At 43.1% G+C, this 18,406-nt stretch overlaps 1 protein-coding gene across 1 annotated transcript; it reads left to right on the top strand.

Moving 5' to 3' along the window:
* Positions 1 to 9,412: 9,412 nt before the first annotated feature.
* Positions 9,413 to 16,192, top strand: LOC120056602 (cdc42 effector protein 2-like). The gene is made up of 2 exons (XM_039004800.1): positions 9,413 to 9,828; positions 14,404 to 16,192. The coding sequence occupies exon 2, from the start codon at positions 14,743 to 14,745 to the stop codon at positions 15,511 to 15,513; it is 771 nt and encodes a 256-aa protein (XP_038860728.1). The 5' UTR covers positions 9,413 to 9,828; positions 14,404 to 14,742; the 3' UTR covers positions 15,514 to 16,192.
* The last annotated feature ends 2,214 nt before the right edge of the window (positions 16,193 to 18,406 follow it).

The raw sequence follows: 18,406 nt of genomic DNA, 5'->3' as shown, positions 1-18,406 counted from the left end.
TTCCTCACTTGATGGTAAACGATAGAGAGAATAGACTTAAGGTGTTTTGCCGGAGAGCTTTGAGCTCCTCCGTGTGTGGCATGGCCTCATGTAGGATTGTACCTGTATGTGTCTCATTGTTGTCTCCAATTCTCACCTAGTTAGATTTTCTAGGTACATGAGATTTCCCCGTAAGCGTTGTATGGCATGATACCATGAAGCCCATGCTGTGGAGGGTGGAGTATTACACAGGAATGCACAGGTGTATCATTAGCAGTTTGGAAAGAATTCACAAATGGGCAAAAAGAAAATGGTTAAATGATATTAAATGACAGTAAAGATGACTTTGATACGTAGATAGGGAGTCCTGGCACAGTGAGTGATTTTATTTCCTTGTCTGAGACGAGTGGAAGTTTTTCCTGTATAAGACTGCTCTAAACATGGCAGAATCCTGGAGCCTCAATTCTTGCGGGCAATGGTCTGTTACTCAATGATAGGCTTATCTGGGGTGAGGGTGTGGCGTATCAAAGCCCTGTTAGGTTATTGTATGACCGATGGCTCACTCTAAATCAGAGATGGAAAGAACAAGTGGCTGGCTAAGTGTCAGAAATGTGCAGCTTTCCAACAGGCAAGACTATTGAACTATTGGCCTTTCAGTCCAATACAGTTGGTGTGATTTGGGGTAAATAAGCAAGAGTTGACCCATAATACCTGAGGCTGTAGAATATGCAGTTGACTGCTTTGTCTGCCTTGATTTGTATCCCAGCTGTGAGCCTGAGCTATTGGTCTCAGCCGAATGTACTGAGCTGAACCTCTGGCTCCTTAATCACAGTTCAAAGCCCTCTGACCTGTTCAATGAGGCAACAAATTAAAAAGGTCAGCAACGCTCAGAGTAGAACGGAGTGAGCCTTGCTCTGTCAATATTCACTGTGACAAACTACTACCAGGGCAGCCAGTGCTGGATCGGCCACAGCACTTCAACAAGTAGCTTGTGTAGCCCTCTTGGGCGCACTGCTCCCACAGTGACCCAGTTGAAGACACGAGCAGGTTCCCCAGGCCCATTTGAGGTCTCTGAAGATGAGTCTAGCGCTGTATGTTCTAGTATAACTTCTTATGAATGTTTATGGCTCAGAAGGTGAGTTGGCCAAATTGGTCATGTGATGCAAAAGGACATGTTACTTGGAGCCACTATTTCACATACTTTACAAACATACACACTACCTTTCTCTCCTCTGTCTCGCTCTCACACACACACACACACACTCTGATATACAAAGGTAGAATGACTCTGGCCTTCCAGCCAAGCAGAAATATGTGGAGCTGGTTGTGATTTGGTTCCAGACTTGGGTTGTTGTTCAGTCGCCGTGTGTTACTGGTGAGCTTTGACCAGAAAAGGATTGTATTATTGAGGGTGTTGAGAGAGGGTTTTGGGGGGTTTTAAAAGTTAAAGTGGAACAACTAAAAAGTTATCGTGGTCTCTTATTTGAAGAGGAAAAGAAATGCAGTATAAATTAACCAGAGGACTGATGGCAAATTTGAGCTTCCTTTTTCTAGAGTTAGACAGCAGATGTGCTGTCTCGCGGGGTTCTTGTACTTTCTCATCCAGTGGTCTGATCTGTTCTGCAGCGTTTGATAAGCCTGTTCACCCACTCTCATTTCGAATTTCTTTGAAGAATCTAAGTTCCTTCTTCTGTGACTTAACTAATTCCGAGTTAATACCACTGCTATGATTTATTATTATTGCTACTGTTATTACTACTACTGTTACTCCTGTTACTTATTACTTTAACTAGAACTGCTGTCCATTTTTCAGGTATGTGTCTGTAATACCAGACCCTTCCACAAGATGTCAGTGTGCAGTGGAGCATTTTCATTACAGATTGAAAATAATGTTTGTTGACTTGTATCTTCATATTAGGAATAATAAAACATGGTTTAAAAGAAAACAACGAAGTACAGCTGTGGTGTTATTTCTTATTTCTGTCATTTTGTTGTCGGTGATCATCACTGTGTTTTGATGGTAGTAGATTTCTCTAAAGTTATCCACGTGTAAAAAGCGAATGTATTCTATACAATTGTGTTCGTGGAGTTCTAGTCCCTGAGCTCTTCCGTGACCAGCCTGTGTGGAAAGGGGTGTCCACACAGACGTGTGACAGGGTCTGTGTGGAGATGCATAGTGCCCAGGTGAGGCTGACAACTTCTGTAACCGAAATAGCAGTTATTTTTGATTGGGTGTGCATTCTGTGCTATATACAAGCTCAAAGTATTGGGACAGTGACCTATTTTTGTTGTTGTTGTGGCTCTGTACTTCAGCACAAATATCATACCCACAAGACATGCTAACCTCTCAATACATAACGGGAGGTTAGCATTTTTGGTGGGGGTATGATATTTGTGCATCTAACTTTATCACTCATCATTATTCACGATTTCGTTCAGGATTATCCATATTCATGGCAGCATCCACATTAATGTAGAAGTGTTTAGAAACATGATATTCTTATTTACAATAGAAGTCGCTACAAAATGACACTACATTATTTACCTTTAATTTCTTTTGGCCACAGAATTATCTGAAACACAACCAAAACAAACAGCAAATGCATCAAGTCACAAGCTTGATGTAGTCATTGTTTGCTTTGAATATGGGACCAAATTCTTAACTTTTTAGTACTTTAATACACATATAACTGAATTTGTTCCAATACTTTTGGTCCCCTAAAATGAGGGGGTCTATGTACAAAAAGTGTGGTAATTTGTAAACAGTTCACCTCAAATTAAATCTGACATTCTACACTTTAACCTTCTGGTCATTGTATCATTTCAAATCCAAAGTACTGGAGTAGAAAGCCAAATCTACTGTATAAAAAAAAATACAAATAAAATGGGTCACTGTCCCAATACTTTTTTAGCTCACCATGTATTTCTTCTGATTGGACTTTGGTAAAACCCAAGTTGTCCGTGTGCTTTTAAGGTGCAGACCTGGAAAAATAGTCATATCCTTTAAGCGTATGACGCAGACAGCAGAGGGAGGAAAGGGATTTGGGATATATCCTGTTTTACGTTGGCTGGACTGGAACAAACAGCAATGTAAAAAAAAAAAAGTACTTATTACTCTTGATTTTCTTTAACTTGGCTGCACATACCCTGCTCCGTGTACTCTTGTAGTGGAGCACTCAGATCATTTTCAATGCACGTCAGAGTCCCAGGTTAGAGGTCTTTATCAGCTGAACTGTTGCTCTTCGCGGTCTTCTCCACAAAAACCTCCAATAGAAACGTCCTACTGCAGGTGTTTGTGGGGAAGAGCAGGAGCTGAGTTTGGTTGATCATAGTTACAGTAGTAGTAGGGGTCTGTATAAGATGTCAGCTTGCTCAGTTGATATCTTCTTTAACTCTACCAATAGACCAGTGTTCATTAATTGGACGATTTCTATTTTGAGTAAGCAAATGAAGACCTCCTCATTCTCTGCTTCATAACTCTAATGCAAAGAGGAGGCTTAACGGCGTGTACATGGTGTGTTGTAAGAGCTTACGGGCATGATAAACTAAACTAATCTAAATAGTAACGGTCGCTTTTCCATCTTCATTCTTTCTGTTAAAGACGTGTCAATGGCCATAACGACCTCAAATAATCAAGTGCCTTGGAAACTAGCTACAATATATTGAGGGACATTTAAAAGAGCACAGCCCCCCTTCATTTAGCTCCCCACTTTATTAACCTATCAATAGCCTGTTACCCAGCGACCGTTAAAGCTCCTAGAGAAAAGACAAGGAGGTCACAGTGCTTTCGAAGCATTCAGCGCTCCCAAGAAAATTGTCTTTGGCATGTTAGCGTACTGATCAGCCTAATATCAACATTTAAAAACTTGAACCTGATTACAAAAGAAAACATGAGACATTTTGTCTAACGGAGCTAAAAAAATGAATAAGTTGAGTAAGTTGTCTAACTCTTGTTTTTCATACCTTCGTGAAATGTTGACGATGGGAATGCGTCCACTCTGGCCTGGTTTTGAACTCAGGATCCTATTCCAATCAAACTGGTAGCCAAGTTCATTAAGTGAATCATACATAATGTTCCTTGAGTGCTTTGACAAAGCATATGTGATTTAAGCAGTTCGTTTTTACATTTTTTATTATCATCTCACACTGAAAACATTGTTTTCTTGAGTATAAATAGATTTATGCATTCTTGCAGTGATATAAAATGTTATTTGATTTATCAGAAACCTAGTGAATAACTTGGGTTGAATTGGGTCCTTAATCACTTATACTTTATCTCTAGGAAGCAAAAAGCTGTGGGCATGTGTTGCAAGACTCTTTTTCTTAAGCCCTCGTGCATTATGCATGACAGAAAGGCAAGGACTGGGTTGGGGGCCTGAGCACAGTCTGAAGACAGGGGAGCTGAAAGTGCACTTGTCTTTTTTCGGCTTAACAAACTGAAGGACATGGTGGGAAAGGGACTGAAAAGATAGATCCTGAGAGGACTGAAGCTCAGGCTACCTCTTGAACACAGATTGGTGAACATTCCTAACATCTGGGCTGTATTTAGAGCTGTATGGAAAGGAGGAAGGGGAAAATACAATAGGTAGTCTGCCCTTATCCGGAAAAGAGCTGTTCCCTCTCTACAGCCTTGTTAGTAGGCCTCTTCTCAGACTCTTTAACTAAACCATGTGTAGGCTACCCTCATATTGTATGGACAGCTTTGTTTTTACACATTATGAAATCTTTCAAAAATGGCCTGCACATGCTTTGGTAGAAGTTCAGATGTCATTCAGGGCTCCCGAGTGGCGCAGCGGTCTAAGTTACTGCATCTCAGCGCAAGAGGAGTCACTACAGTCCCTGTTTCGAATCCAGGATGTATCACATCCGGTTGGACTGGGAGTCCCATTGGGCGGCGCACAATTGGCCCAGTGTCGGCCGGGGTAGGCCGTCATTGTAAACAAGAATTTGTTCTTAACCGACTTGCCTAGTTAAATAAAGGTTAAATAATAAAAAATAAAAAATAAAATGAATGAGTGTAATTGCACTATGCGCCTCTTATGTTCACCACGTTTGCTGTCCCTTCTAGAAGAGTACAGAGTATTGATCACTTTTCTTTTCTCATATCACGGACAATGTTTTGTTTACCCGTCACATGCTGATAGCACCTACCCCCGGGTGAGACGTTTTAAAGAAGTTTATAATTGGCTGTATCGATGTATTCACATGACCATAACCAATCGTTGGGTTGCATACTGTAGGCCTACATCGGGTCGAGATTCAAAGGGAGCAGGTAGTTAATTTACTCCGGTGGGAGCCTAGATGTTGGCATAATCAGCTGCTTTATAATCAAAGAAATGTGATTATTGTAGGCCTGTGGGACTAAATATTACCTTGTGTTAATAATAGAAGCACCAATGCAGACATTTTGACTGTATTGGAATTGCATTATCTCTGCCAATTATTAAAGTCATGCCCCCCCCCCCCCTCCCCCCCCCCCCCTCCCCCCCCCTACCTTGTGTTAATAATAGAAGCACCAATGCAGACATTTTGACTGTATTGGAATTGCATTATCTCTGCCAATTATTAAAGTCATGCCCCCCCCCCCCTCCCCCCCCCCCCCCCTCCCCCCCCTCTGTCCTTTACTTTCCCTAAATAAGTCTATTTAACACACATCTTGCTGGGCACAAACATTGTTTCCATGTCATTTCATCTGTGCCCAGTGGGATATGTTGTTAGAATTTCAATATCATAAACAGAATTTGAATTATAAGCAGTTTGAAAAGGACATGTCATTCCACCCTCTGCCCCTCATTCACTGTACAGCTGATGATGGCCCATCAAATCGCAACTGCACGCTAAACTCTATTGAAACAAATTTCACACATATAATTATAGAGTTAGTCTACAGACTAGATTAAATTGACAATTGTCTGCTGGGTGACAATATTAATTGTGAAATCATATACAGTTGAAGTCGGAAGTTTACATACACTTAGGTTGGAGTCATTAAAACTTGTTTACTACTCCACAAATTTCTTGTGAACAAACTATAGTTTTGGCAAGTCAGTTTTTGGAGAAATGTCCTCTGGTCAGATGAAACAAAAATAAAACTGTTTGGCCACAATGACCATCATTATGTTCGGAGGAAAAAGGGGGAGGCTTGCAAGCTGAAGAACACCATCCCAACTGTGAAGCACGGGGTGGCAGCATCATGTTGTGGGAGTGCTTTGCTGCAGGAGGGACTGGTGTACTTCACAAAATAGATGGCATTATGAGGAATGAAAATTATGTGGATATATTGAAGCAACATCTCAAGACATCAGTCAGGAAGTTAAAGCTTGGTCTAAAAATGGGTCTTCCAAATTGACATGTACATTACATTTTAGTCATTTAGCAGACGCTCTTATCCAGAGCGACTTACAGTAGAGTGCATACATTTTATTACATTTTTACATACTGAGACAAGGATATCCCTACCGGCCAAACCCTCCCTAACCCAGACGACGCTATGCCAATTGTGCGTCGCCCCACGGACCTCCCGGTTGCGGCCGGCTGCGACAGAGCCTGGGCGCGAACCCAGCCCGGGCGCGAACCCAGAGACTCTGGTGGCGCAGCTAGCACTGCGATGCAGTGCCCTAGACCACTGCGCCACCCGGGAGGTCAAATGGACAATGACCCCAAGCATACTTCCAAAGTTGTGGCAAAATGGCTTAAGGACAACAAAGTCAAGGTATTGAAGTGGCCATCACAAAGCCCTGACCTCAATCCTATAGAAAATGTGTGGGCAGAACTGAAAAAGCGTGTGCGAGCAAGGAGGCCATTACAAACCTGACTCAGTTACACCAGCTCTGTCAGAAGGAATGGGCCAAAATTCACCCAACTTATTGTCTGAAGCTTGTGGAAGGCAACCCGAAATGTTTGACCCAAGTTAAACAATTTAAAGGCAATGCTACCAAATACTAATTGAGTGTATGTAAACTTCTGACCCACTGGGAATGTGATGAAATAAATAAATAATTCTCTCTACTATTATTCTGACATTTCACATTCTTAAAATAAAGTGGTGATCCTAACTGACATAAGACAGGGAATTTTTACTAGGATTAAATGTCAGGAATTGTGAAAAACTGAGTTTAAATGTATTTGGCTAAGGTGTATGTAAACGTCCGACTTCAACTGTATGAAGAGATGGGCCAGGGCAGCTTGGAATTGACACAGAGGAAGGGGAAACAGATCACCAAAAAGTGACTTTTTCAAATCTTCCTACAGTCACATGCAGGTAAGACGTTTAGATTTTTATGTAGTATCAGCAGATTCTGAGGTTTCCAAAACACTTCCATTTTGCCAAACAGACCTAACTCTCAAAATTCAAGAGATGATTTCAAAATATAACTTTCTACAAGAATAACTGCTGTTCCATGTGCCCCCACAAGTGATGAGCACACAGCACTATATACCCCTGTCTACTACGACTAGTAAGATAATACAAAAAAAAGTGTATTCTAATGTTACCCATGACCTTCATAAACACAACCAAATTATTATGAAATGTTGGCTATTAGACTGTTAGAATGTCAAAATGATTGGTCATTGGCTCAGAACGGGATGGCTCGAGGCCGGGCTTTTCTAGGAACATCTTAGCTGCTGACCACATCAGATTTTAGAATGACATAGTATAGACTGATGCCTTTTGTGGGGGTTGCATGGCAGTCTTTTATGGTTTCATGTGTGATTGGCACAGGCAGTGCCGTTTCTAGGCATAAGCGACATAAGCAGCTGCTTAGGGCCCTGCGGCTGCTAGGGGGCCCCCAACGCCCCAAAAATGTAAGTCAGTCGGGGTCTCAACTTACTGTTACTGTTAGGGTAGTAGAATACACAATTTTGAAATGTGGTAGTCCATCAGCAGTTATCTTCTTGTTATGTCAGTCACTGACAGTCACTCGATTAGCCCATGTCAGTTAACATTTTATAGATAGCTGGCTAGACTAACTTACCTAGCAATGTAAACCTTGTAGTATTCATGGCCGCATTACTAACCGGGCACACAAGGCACGTGCCCAGGGGCCCTGATCTCTAGAGAGTGCCGGTTGATTGTGTTATTCACTCCCACTCAGATATCATATTAACATGGCATAAGTTATGGCAAAATGTGTACAATTGCAGGAAATTAGGTTTAAAACTGCAAAAATATCTCTGGCCCATGGAAAAATTGGTAGAATTCCAGAAAAATTGCTTTAAAACTCAACATTTTCTGTATGGCCCATGGCAAGTGTGTAGAATTGCAGGACATTAAAGATGCAGTCCGTGATCTTAAGCACTTACGAATTCATAAAATATTGTACAAATTGGAATTCGCAACATATCATACGAAATGGATGACGAAATGGATGACGTAGTAGGCCAACACAATTGTGCACAATTTTCAGGGACCTGTTTGGCTCTTGAACACTACTTTCAGAACTAATGACTGAAATTATACAAAACCTCTAGCATCACTAACTTTAAGCTGCACATTTTTCTCTCCACAGCCAAGAGGGGTGCCACTAAAATGTTTTGCCCACGAGGTGAGGGGGCCCCCCAACCAAATCTCTCTTAGGGACCGGTCCCAGAAAAAGCTAGAAACGGCCCTGGGGACAAATATGTGTTAATTAATAGCTCTCCAAAGCCAAGTCCCCTCTGCCAGAAAGGGGTGGGATGTTCCATAGATAATAACAGGGTGTAACCGCTAGTCAGTGTGCACGCTGCTGTGCTTGTACATGTGAACGGTGACGGAAGCACATATGATGTGTTTGAATTTGCAGCAACAAAGTAGCCATATAATCCAACAGAGAAGTATAAACCCTGTCTGGAGTACAGCTCTTTCGGGGATTGTTCTCTGAGAGTTTTCGCTTTTCTAATCATCGGCCGTTTGGTAAGGTGATATGCGCATGGTGGGCCCTGCGCCATCCCTTAACCCAAAGGCCAGCAGATAGCGATATTCAGTCGTTTCCATTTTACCGTCCCAACGCATTGTATGCAGCTGGCAATACACTCGTTAACCCGTGGACCAGTTCATACCTAAAACATTCTCCATTCAGGCTGCATAGGTATCAATTTAATCCTTACCTGGATTTAATGGTTAGAAGGCAGAAAAAAACAGGGAAAATATGCATACTTTTTTAACGAAACACCATTTTAAACCACCATGCTAAAGTAGCTAATACCTAGGAATTCTAGCCCCAGATGTTGGGTATAGCCTTCAGCCAATCAGGTTGCAGCAGTCTTGTTTACCCCTGGCTGCATGCAGGGCACAACACCAGTTAGTAGAATAAGCTGTTATTGGTGGTGGGAAATTGTGTTTCATACAGGAAGTACACATTTTCAGTTTTTTTCCGCATTCTCGCTGTTAAATTTAGTTATTGAGGAAATCGAGGCCTTGCAGCCTGAATGGACAGTTGTTTATGTACGAACCGGTCCACGGGGGTTAGGAGTGTATTGCTTGCTGCATACAATGTGTTTGGACGGTAAGATGAAACCATCAATATCAGATCAATATCGCCATCTGCCCGCCTTTGGGCTAGCTATACCTCAAAATTGTAATACGCGAAATCCAGTGCCGGAGTTTCCGGTATGAGGACGAGAACGACAAGGGGTGTAGCGCATCTCTCGGATTCTACCATATCTGCTGCACATCATCGCTATAGCAGCCTATGGAACACGCGATCAAGTGAAGTGGTTACGTTTTGTGATGCAGGCACCTACGCATCGCCAAGCAGTGGGATTTTTTTAGGCTATTTACGCAACCTTGAATAGCCGACCCCTGCTCTGGGCAGATGATATTTTTGGTGAAAGTCAGGGCTGTCATAAAGGATATCGGGAAGCTGGGAGGTAAGCGGGTCTTTGGATCTATTCTACCTTCTTGAATGTTGCGCAGAGCGCCTATGATAAACCGACATGTATCCAGTATAAATTATATAAAAGGTAGCCTAAATTATCATAGAAGAAGGTGAATAGGAGGTGTACTGCGGAAAGACTGTCGGGCGACGGTTATGTCATCTTGCCTGGAAACCAGACGTTGAACTGCATAGATTCTATGTCGGGCAAAAATTAGCGTTTGAATCAGATAAGTTTCCTCTACATGCCATAATGTTGAATACAATTATATTTCAACATATTTTACCGGTTGTCAATGCGGTGTTCCCTTTTTGGCGGTAGGAATGTGATACAATATATCAACAGGTAAGTATAACTAGGCTACATCAACTTTTCAAAGCACTGGTAGTACATTCCGATTTGTATCACCTACACCATGCGCACAAGATAAAAATACATGCTCGTGTACATGTTTACTTGGTTCTGCCTCAGGTGATAGAAATCTAAATGCACTAAGAGTGCTTTTAAAATTGTATGTAATTATACTTCCCTGTGGATATATTGTCTCATATTCCTACCGCCAAGAGGACCAACTGCATGGACAACCGGTAAAGTACCCTTTAAAATGTAATTTTATGCAACATTAGTTTGTTGAGGTCATGAGAGGAAACTTTCCTGACTCAAACGCGCATTTAAATTTCTAAGTGGCCTACTTTCTAAGAAACTAAGTGGCCTACTTTCAGTTTTAGTGACAATGTTGAATCTGACCAAATGGGACTCGTGTATCTTATTATGAGGATTCCACATTTCTGTTAGCCCATTAGTCAACCCTTTTGGGAGTGTGTTTTGTCATACTGCAGCATATCTCTATTCTATCTAGATTAGTGGACATTTCTAACAATATAGGAAATGATTAATGTGTTGGGGTGATGAAACATTGAGAATATCGATCCTGTTCCCTTTGCTCTCTCTTCCTGGGACAGAGGTGGATTTTGGGTAATGTGCTACGATCCTCAAATCAATTAGTTGTATATGTTTATGCAAATTCTGCTTCTCTATTGTTTACCAAACCTCACACTTTCACACTACTTTCGAGCGCTAGAGGAGTATTCCCTCATTTCTCCTTAATAGGTGAGGATTTTTAAAGTAATTGTCGGCAGGGTTCTGTTTGTGTCATGAGAAAGGAATCTAAAAATGTTACCATCCAAAAATCCTTCAGCTCCACTTTCCTTGAAAGGCTCGTGAAAGCAGATGTTTTTCACTAACGTCTCCATCACACCGGCAGTGGCTACGTTTTTGTACACCAGAAGTAAATTAATTTCCAATAGAACGCTGCGTTTGCCCTGCAGCATTGCGTTGCGGTGCGTTCTGTGTGGTGCATACATCGAGCGTCTGCATCAAATTGTAGGTGTAGACGGCTTGACAGAAATGGTAGCAGAAGGTGAATGTTTAACTTTTGTTGCGCATGTATCCAGATGACGCTTTCGGTGTGATCAAGACATAACACCTGACTCCTTTCAAGCATACCACAATTCTCCCGCCCTGCAGCAGTAAAATTATTTTAAACGCAGAATGAAGTTATCCCTTCAGCTGTTGAGGCCTGTTGTCTTTCACTGGCCTCCTGTGACAGAACAGTTTGAATGGTGACACTGTGAGCATTGTTCCAAAAAGCGCTTGGTTGCAGTTAACAGTATGTGCTGGGTGAACAATGTCCTTCTTAGACCTATGACAGTGCTCTTTGTGTGAACTCGCAATGGCAGCCTGGGCCAAAAACGTTGTGACAGTATGTTTCATGCATTATCTAACAAATGAACAAGCTTTTCAAGCGCTTCACCAAGTGTTGTGCAATCTCAGCTGTGGCAGTTAAAACTGTCTGATAAAGCCTGGTAATTTTATGGATTAAGCTCACATCTTGTGTGTTGAGGAAACAAGTTGAGACTCAAGAAGCTCCACTTTTGGACAATATGAAAGGGGCGTGTCAAAACAGACCCTTCAGATTCCTGTGTTTATTTTTCCTGTGTATAGTTGAACCTGCTTGAAAGTGATTATTACGTTTCTCAACTGGAACTGAACTTGAGGAAAATACAATGCATGACAAAATGTCAGGAAACAAAGATGTATGTGTCAACATATTGTATAACACGTGTCAAACTCATTCCACGGAGCGCCGAGTGTCTGCGGGTTCTCGCTCCTCCCTTGTACTTGATTGAATTAAGGTCAGTAATTAGTAAGGAACTCCCCTCACCTGGTTGTCTAGGTCTTACTTGAAAAGAGAAACAGGCAGTCACTAGGCCCTCTGTAGAATGAGTTTGACACCCATGTTGTACAATGACCCAGCTTCTGACACATACTTTTTACACTGACCCCCCCCCCCCAAAAAGCAACTCTGGCTGCTTTTTTTGGAGATATCCAAGACATGTCACAAGATTGTCTCCACAACCTTGGCTCCTATCAACTTGATAAGTGGCGTCTCTCACAACTCAGATGGCCATTGTGTGTGAAGTAATGGCTCAGGGAAGCTGTCCCTTAACTTTGACCTTAGCTGTGCCAGTTGCTGTATCTGTGGTTGGGCTTTATAATGGTCAGCCTGCCCCCCAGACGGTTGCAGTTCAGCAGAACCGGAGCAAAATGACCTAATTAATATCATGTGACCAGTATCTTTAAACCCAGGGCTCTACCAAGATCTTGTCCCTTTGTTATGTAGGCAAAGCATTCTTTAAAATATGTTTAACACTCCAGTTTGGGGAAGGACAGGCCTTGGAAACTGCTTACAATGTGCAAGAGCTCTCTCTCTCTCTGTGAATGTGCTGTGTGTTTGAGTGAATAGGCCTATATGAAAGGGGAAGAGCGAATGTGTTTTTGAGCATGTTAAATGTACATTAAGTTTAAATGCAGTATGTGTAAGTCATTATAACCTGCTGTGGCCAGGGTTAAATACTATTGACCTCCGATAATGGTGATCTGTTAACTCTGACAAATGGATTTTATGGAGCCAAAGGCATTTCATTAGTCTGGTAGGCATATGTATAGCTGTTCCATACAAACACAACAGAGGATCTAAGACAAGGCTAGAATCTCATTACAATGTTTTGTCCAAACCTTTTAAGTGATTAGATAGTATCCTACTACATTATTAAATTCTAATCGTCCTGATGCTTCGTTTACCCTTCTCATTTTAATTAACTAGATTGATCGTGTGCTTTAGACCGTTGTATAGTATTCACGTACACAGTCTGGGTCCACAATGGTGCCCCTGAGAGAGGCTTCCTCACTATGGCCAAATAGAGCAGAGCGCAGCTAGGAGATGAGGCGCTGCTCTCTCCCTCTCTTTCTCTCTGTCAGTCATTATTTCCACACACCAGTCATTCAGTTGGCACTGCTTTCCCCTCTTTCTTTCTCTCTCCCCTCCTCTCTCCTTCCTTTCCTCTTCTCTGTCTCTCTCTCTCTCTCTCTGTGTTAGTTAACAATGTGTGTCTGTGCTATTGTGAGAGGCATCTGTCACCACCCAGAATGCACTCTGTTCATGCCCAGCAGAGCCCCGATCAAGTTGGTTGGACCAGCTCCTCTCGCTCTGCAACCCTGACGTCATGTGACATTATATTGTCCCGCTGGTGCCTTTTGTGGCTTCAATTCAGTATTACTCTACCATTGTATACTTTGTATGCACGTTGAGGTCAGTTATTGTGTTCCGTACGCTGGCAGAGGGGAGGCGTTGTTTTGTTTTTGTTGCAGAGTGATCTATGCACAGTAGCTGACAGCAAACTTTAAAGGAAATCCTCTGTGAGTGACTGATGCTCAGGCTCCTCCTGTGCACGCAGTGGTGCTACTGTATAGCTGCTCATAACTAAAACCTAAGAAGCTTGAGTTAATGTCAGCGTCATGCAAGTCATGCCCTCTCTCTCATTCTCCTGCTCTGCTTGGCCTTGGCCCTGTCTATCTCCTGTGTCCTCAGGGCCAAGGCCCTCACTGAGCAGCAGCACTTTAATCTGCCTCCATCAGACACCAGCCTGACACACACACCTGCTTCACTAAAGCTCCCTAAATAGGTTTAAACCAGGTTAACCTCTCTCTCGTCCTCTAGACATGCTACTAAAAGTGTCCTCCCTTATTCACACCCTCACACATCTCCCTACCACTCCTCCGCAGTGGATCAGGATTAATTCATTCCAGGATTCATCAAAACTAGAAAAGCCTTTATTCCCGCGCTGCGTTGCCAACAACAATAGACCGAGTCATTATTTTATGTCCTGTCCTCAAATGATATGACGGAACTATGGGTTTATTTTTATCTCAACTTATTCAACTCCGTGTGTTTGGTCAGTGTAAATAACCTTTTCCAAGATGCTAATCAAATTAGGCTTAAGGGGTCCCTGGGTTTTTACATGTGACGGTTGTTTCATGCTAGAGGTTTCCCCCTCCTGTATCAACGCTTGAGTGTTTATTTTCCCTATAGATTATGTTTCAGAACATATGAAATGAAGTTCTCTCATGGCGGAGGATTATTCCTGCATGTTTATAAATCATGCATTTTATAACACGGGTTTTGTAATAGTTTTCTATTCTAATGGTTTCTTCTGCTTCTTTCTGCAGTTGATTAAAACTGTGGACATAATCCTTTTACCTCACCAAGAAACCTCCTCCGCAGCCAAAGTGTCAACCCTACATCCTGCTCACTGAAGCTCTATTCCAAGAGAGTGATCTGGACTTTGTTTGGTACTATTCATCATTTTAAAGCTGACTGCAGAAGTAGCAGTCCTCCCTAATCACCAGACCTGATTTGACCATTAATAGTTTAGCTCAGCCAGCCAGCTTGATTCCTTCTCCCAGTGTCTGATTCAGAGAGGAGCCCTGCCCGTCCTCCTCTCCCCACCACCTCCCCTCACATTGTTGCAGGAGCTGAGTCTCTGCTGCCCAGGGAGGGCTCCCGACATGTCCACCAAGGCGCCCATCTATCTGAAGCGGCGGAGCAGGAAGGGGAAGAAGGAGAAGCTGCGGGACATCCTTTCCTCTGACATGATCAGTCCTCCGCTGGGGGACTTCCGCCACACCATCCATATCGGGAGCGGCGGGGGGGATGACGACCTGTTCGGAGACCTGTCCTTCCTGCAGGGGAAGTTCCACCTTCTCCCTGGGCAGCAGGGCCACAACCTGTCTCAGCGCTCCTCCATGTACGCAGAGCCCTTCCAGTTCAGCCGTACTGCCAGCGACAGCGGACACACACCCTCCTCAGAGAGCTCCCCCCTGCTGAAGAATGCCCTCTCGCTGCCCGTCATCGAAGGGGTGCAGGCCATCACCCTACCAGTCACCTCTGCACCCTCCTCCGCCCGCCCCCATCCGCCTCAGAACGCGCCCCCTCCACCCAAGCCTCCCCGACTGCACCTGGATGACGAGATCCTGACGCCCCATCACCCAGGCCTGGACTCGTCTTCTCCCTCAGCACAGGCTCCCAGCAAGACGTCCCAGTTCAGCCCGCCCTCCCCCAGGTTGTCATCAGGCGAGGATGTGTGTATCCAGGACCCTTATCTGGGTGATGGGGGCCAGGAGCGCCCCTACCTGTCCCACGCAGGCTCCCTGCTCTCCCTGCACCTGGACCTGGGCCCCTCCATCCTGGACGACGTGCTGCAGATTATGGATAGCCAGCGCCTCAGTGGCCTCAACGGAACCTGTCTGCAGGGAGGGCGGCAGGAGCTCTACACCTGACCATGAGAAGCCCTCTGTCCTCTGACTGACCTCCTTAGTGTATAAGAGGAGGTTCTGACCTCAACCAAGCCTTGCTGGATTACAAGGCTGGATTTGTACAGTAGTACGCTCATATGAAGTGCTTTTTCCCCCTGGAACTTAACTTCAGTTGCTGTTAGTGTTTTAATTGATATTGAATATCTTTCTACACTTTTCCATGCAAATTACTTAATATAGTAAGTACGAAATGAAGCGACCATTTGCCAAAAGCTGACACTGTTAAATCTCTTCTCCCCGTCCTCCAAAGAGGATATGATGAAACCGGTGAAAGAATATACTGCTGGTCAGGAACTGAGGTCAGCATGTATCTGACTGGGATCATATTTGTCAGTGGGAGTGAAATGGTATTGTAAAACCTGAAGGTCACAGTTTGAATTTTTTTACTGCACCTGAGCTGTAGACTACTGTCCGTGCTCCTGAGATCACAGTTTGGTGTCTGTGTCACACAGATTTATCCAGCTTACAAAGCTGTTCTGGAACTGACATTCTATTCATGGTTGGATATACATTATCAAAGACACGCTTATGGAAAGAGGAACTGTACTACAGGGAGGGTGTCTGCCGAGTGGCGCAGCGGTCTGAGGCACTGCATCTCAGTGCAAGAGGCATCACTACAGACCCTGGTTCGATTTCAGGCTGTATCACAACCGGCCGTGATTGGGAGTACCATAGGGCGGCACACAATTGGCCCAGTGTCGTCTGGGTTTGGCCGGGGTAGGCCGTCATTGTAAATAAGAATTTATTCTTAACAGACTTGCCTAGTTAAATAAAGGTTACATATATTTGTTTTAAATGTCTGCAAGGACAAAGATCCAGAGTGGTGGAGGAGGTCACATCCCTGAGTCAGATGTGTCATTTTCCAGCTTTTGTTATTTTTAATGCAAGAATGTGAAAGCTGTAACTTTTGTATCAGGAGAGACAATGAGTTTTGGAGAGCTCAGTTCCATATCTTTTGACATTTCAGCAGATCTACAGAGAGCTGCTCAAACTGGCCCTCATGCTCTGGTAATTGAGATGTTGGACACATTTGGAGATTATCTCACCGCTGTAGCCCTCCAAGTCTTTGTGTTGCTCAAACTATCTCTGTACCAACACAGAGAAGTTCTGAATCAGACTTTTACCAATGTTATTTGGAATTCTTGTTACAAGATACAGAGAGAGGGTTTTAATTTGAGCCAGTTTGCTACAGCAGGAAAATAATACTGCAGCAACAGGAAATGTGCATTATTATGTGGATCATAATTCATGGACATTCTTGTAGGGGTTGATACATTTTAAGTCTGATATTTGTGTAAATTACAAATGAATACAGTACAGGGTAGAGTTGCCAGATCACAGTTTGCTTCATGGGGTATACAGTACCAATCAAAAGTTTGGACACACCTACTCATTCAAGGGTTTTTCTTTATTTTGACTATTTTATACATTGTGGAATAATAGTGAAGACATCAAAACTATGAAATAACACATGGAATCATGTAGTGTAACAAAAATATATTTGAGATTCTTCAAAGTAGCCCACCCTTTGCCTTGTTGACAGCTTTGCACACTCTTGGCATTCTCTCAACCAGCTTCATGAGGTAGTCACCTGGAATGCATTTCAATTAACAGGTGTGCCTTGTTAAGTTCATTTGTGGAATTTCTTTCCTTAATGAGTTTGAGCCAATCAGTTGTGTTGTGACACGGTAGGGGTGGTATACAGAAGATAGCCCTATTTGGTAAAAGACCAAGTCCATATTATGGCAAGAACAGCTCAAATGAGCAAAGAGAAATGACAGTCCATCATTACTTTACTTTAAGACATGAAGGTCAGTCAATCTGGAAGATTAAAAGAATTTAGAAAGTTTCTTCAAGTGCAGTCGCAAAAACCACCATGCGCCATGATGAAACTGGATCTCATGAGGACCGCCACAGATTGCAGCCCAAATAAATGCTTCAGAGACTTCAAGTAACAGACACATCTCAACATCAACTGTTCAGAGGAGACTGTATGAATCAGGCGTTCATGGTCGAATTGCTGCAAAGAAACCACTACTAAAGGACACCAATAAGAAGAGACTTGCTTGGGTCAAGAAGCACGAGCAATGGACATTAGACCGGTGGAACTGGTCTTTTGGTCTGATGAGTCTAAATGTGAGATTTTTGGTTCCAACCGTCGTGTCTTTGTGAGACGCAGAGTAGGTGAACGGATGATCTCCGCATGTGTGGTTCCCACCGTAAAGCATGGAGGAGGTGTGGGGGTGCTTTGCTGGTGACAGTGTCTGTGATTTATTTAGGCACACTTAACCGGCATGGCTACCACAGCATTCTGCAGCAATACGCCATCCCATCTGGTTTGCGTTTAGTGAGACTATCATTTGTTTTTCAACAGGACAATGACAACAACACACTTCCAGGCTGTGTAAGGGCTATTTGACCAAGAAGGAGAGTGGTGGAGTGCTGCATCAGATGACCTGGCTTCCACAATCACCCAACCTCAACCCAATTGAGATGGTTTGGGATGAGTTGGACCGCAGAGTGAAGAAAAAGCAGCCAACAAGTGCTCAGCAAATGTGGGAACTCCTTCAAGACTGTTGGAAAAGCATTCCAGGTGAAGCTGGTTGAGAGAATGCCAAGAGTGTGCAAAGCTGTCGTCAAGGCAAAGGGTGGCTGTTTGAAGAATCTCAAATATAAAATATATTTTGATTTGTTTTAACACTTTGTTTGGTTAATACATGATTCCATGTGTTATTTCATATTTTTGAATTCTTCACTATTATTCTACAATGTAGAAAATAGTAAAAATAAAGGAAAACCCTTGAATGAGTAGGTGTGTCAACTTTTGATTGGTACTGTATATTTGTTTTCAATATTA

This window comes from Salvelinus namaycush, chromosome 12 (assembly GCF_016432855.1).
Source record: "Salvelinus namaycush isolate Seneca chromosome 12, SaNama_1.0, whole genome shotgun sequence".
Classification (NCBI taxonomy): Eukaryota; Metazoa; Chordata; class Actinopteri; order Salmoniformes; family Salmonidae; genus Salvelinus; species Salvelinus namaycush.
This window is presented reverse-complemented; position numbering and strand designations above follow the sequence as displayed.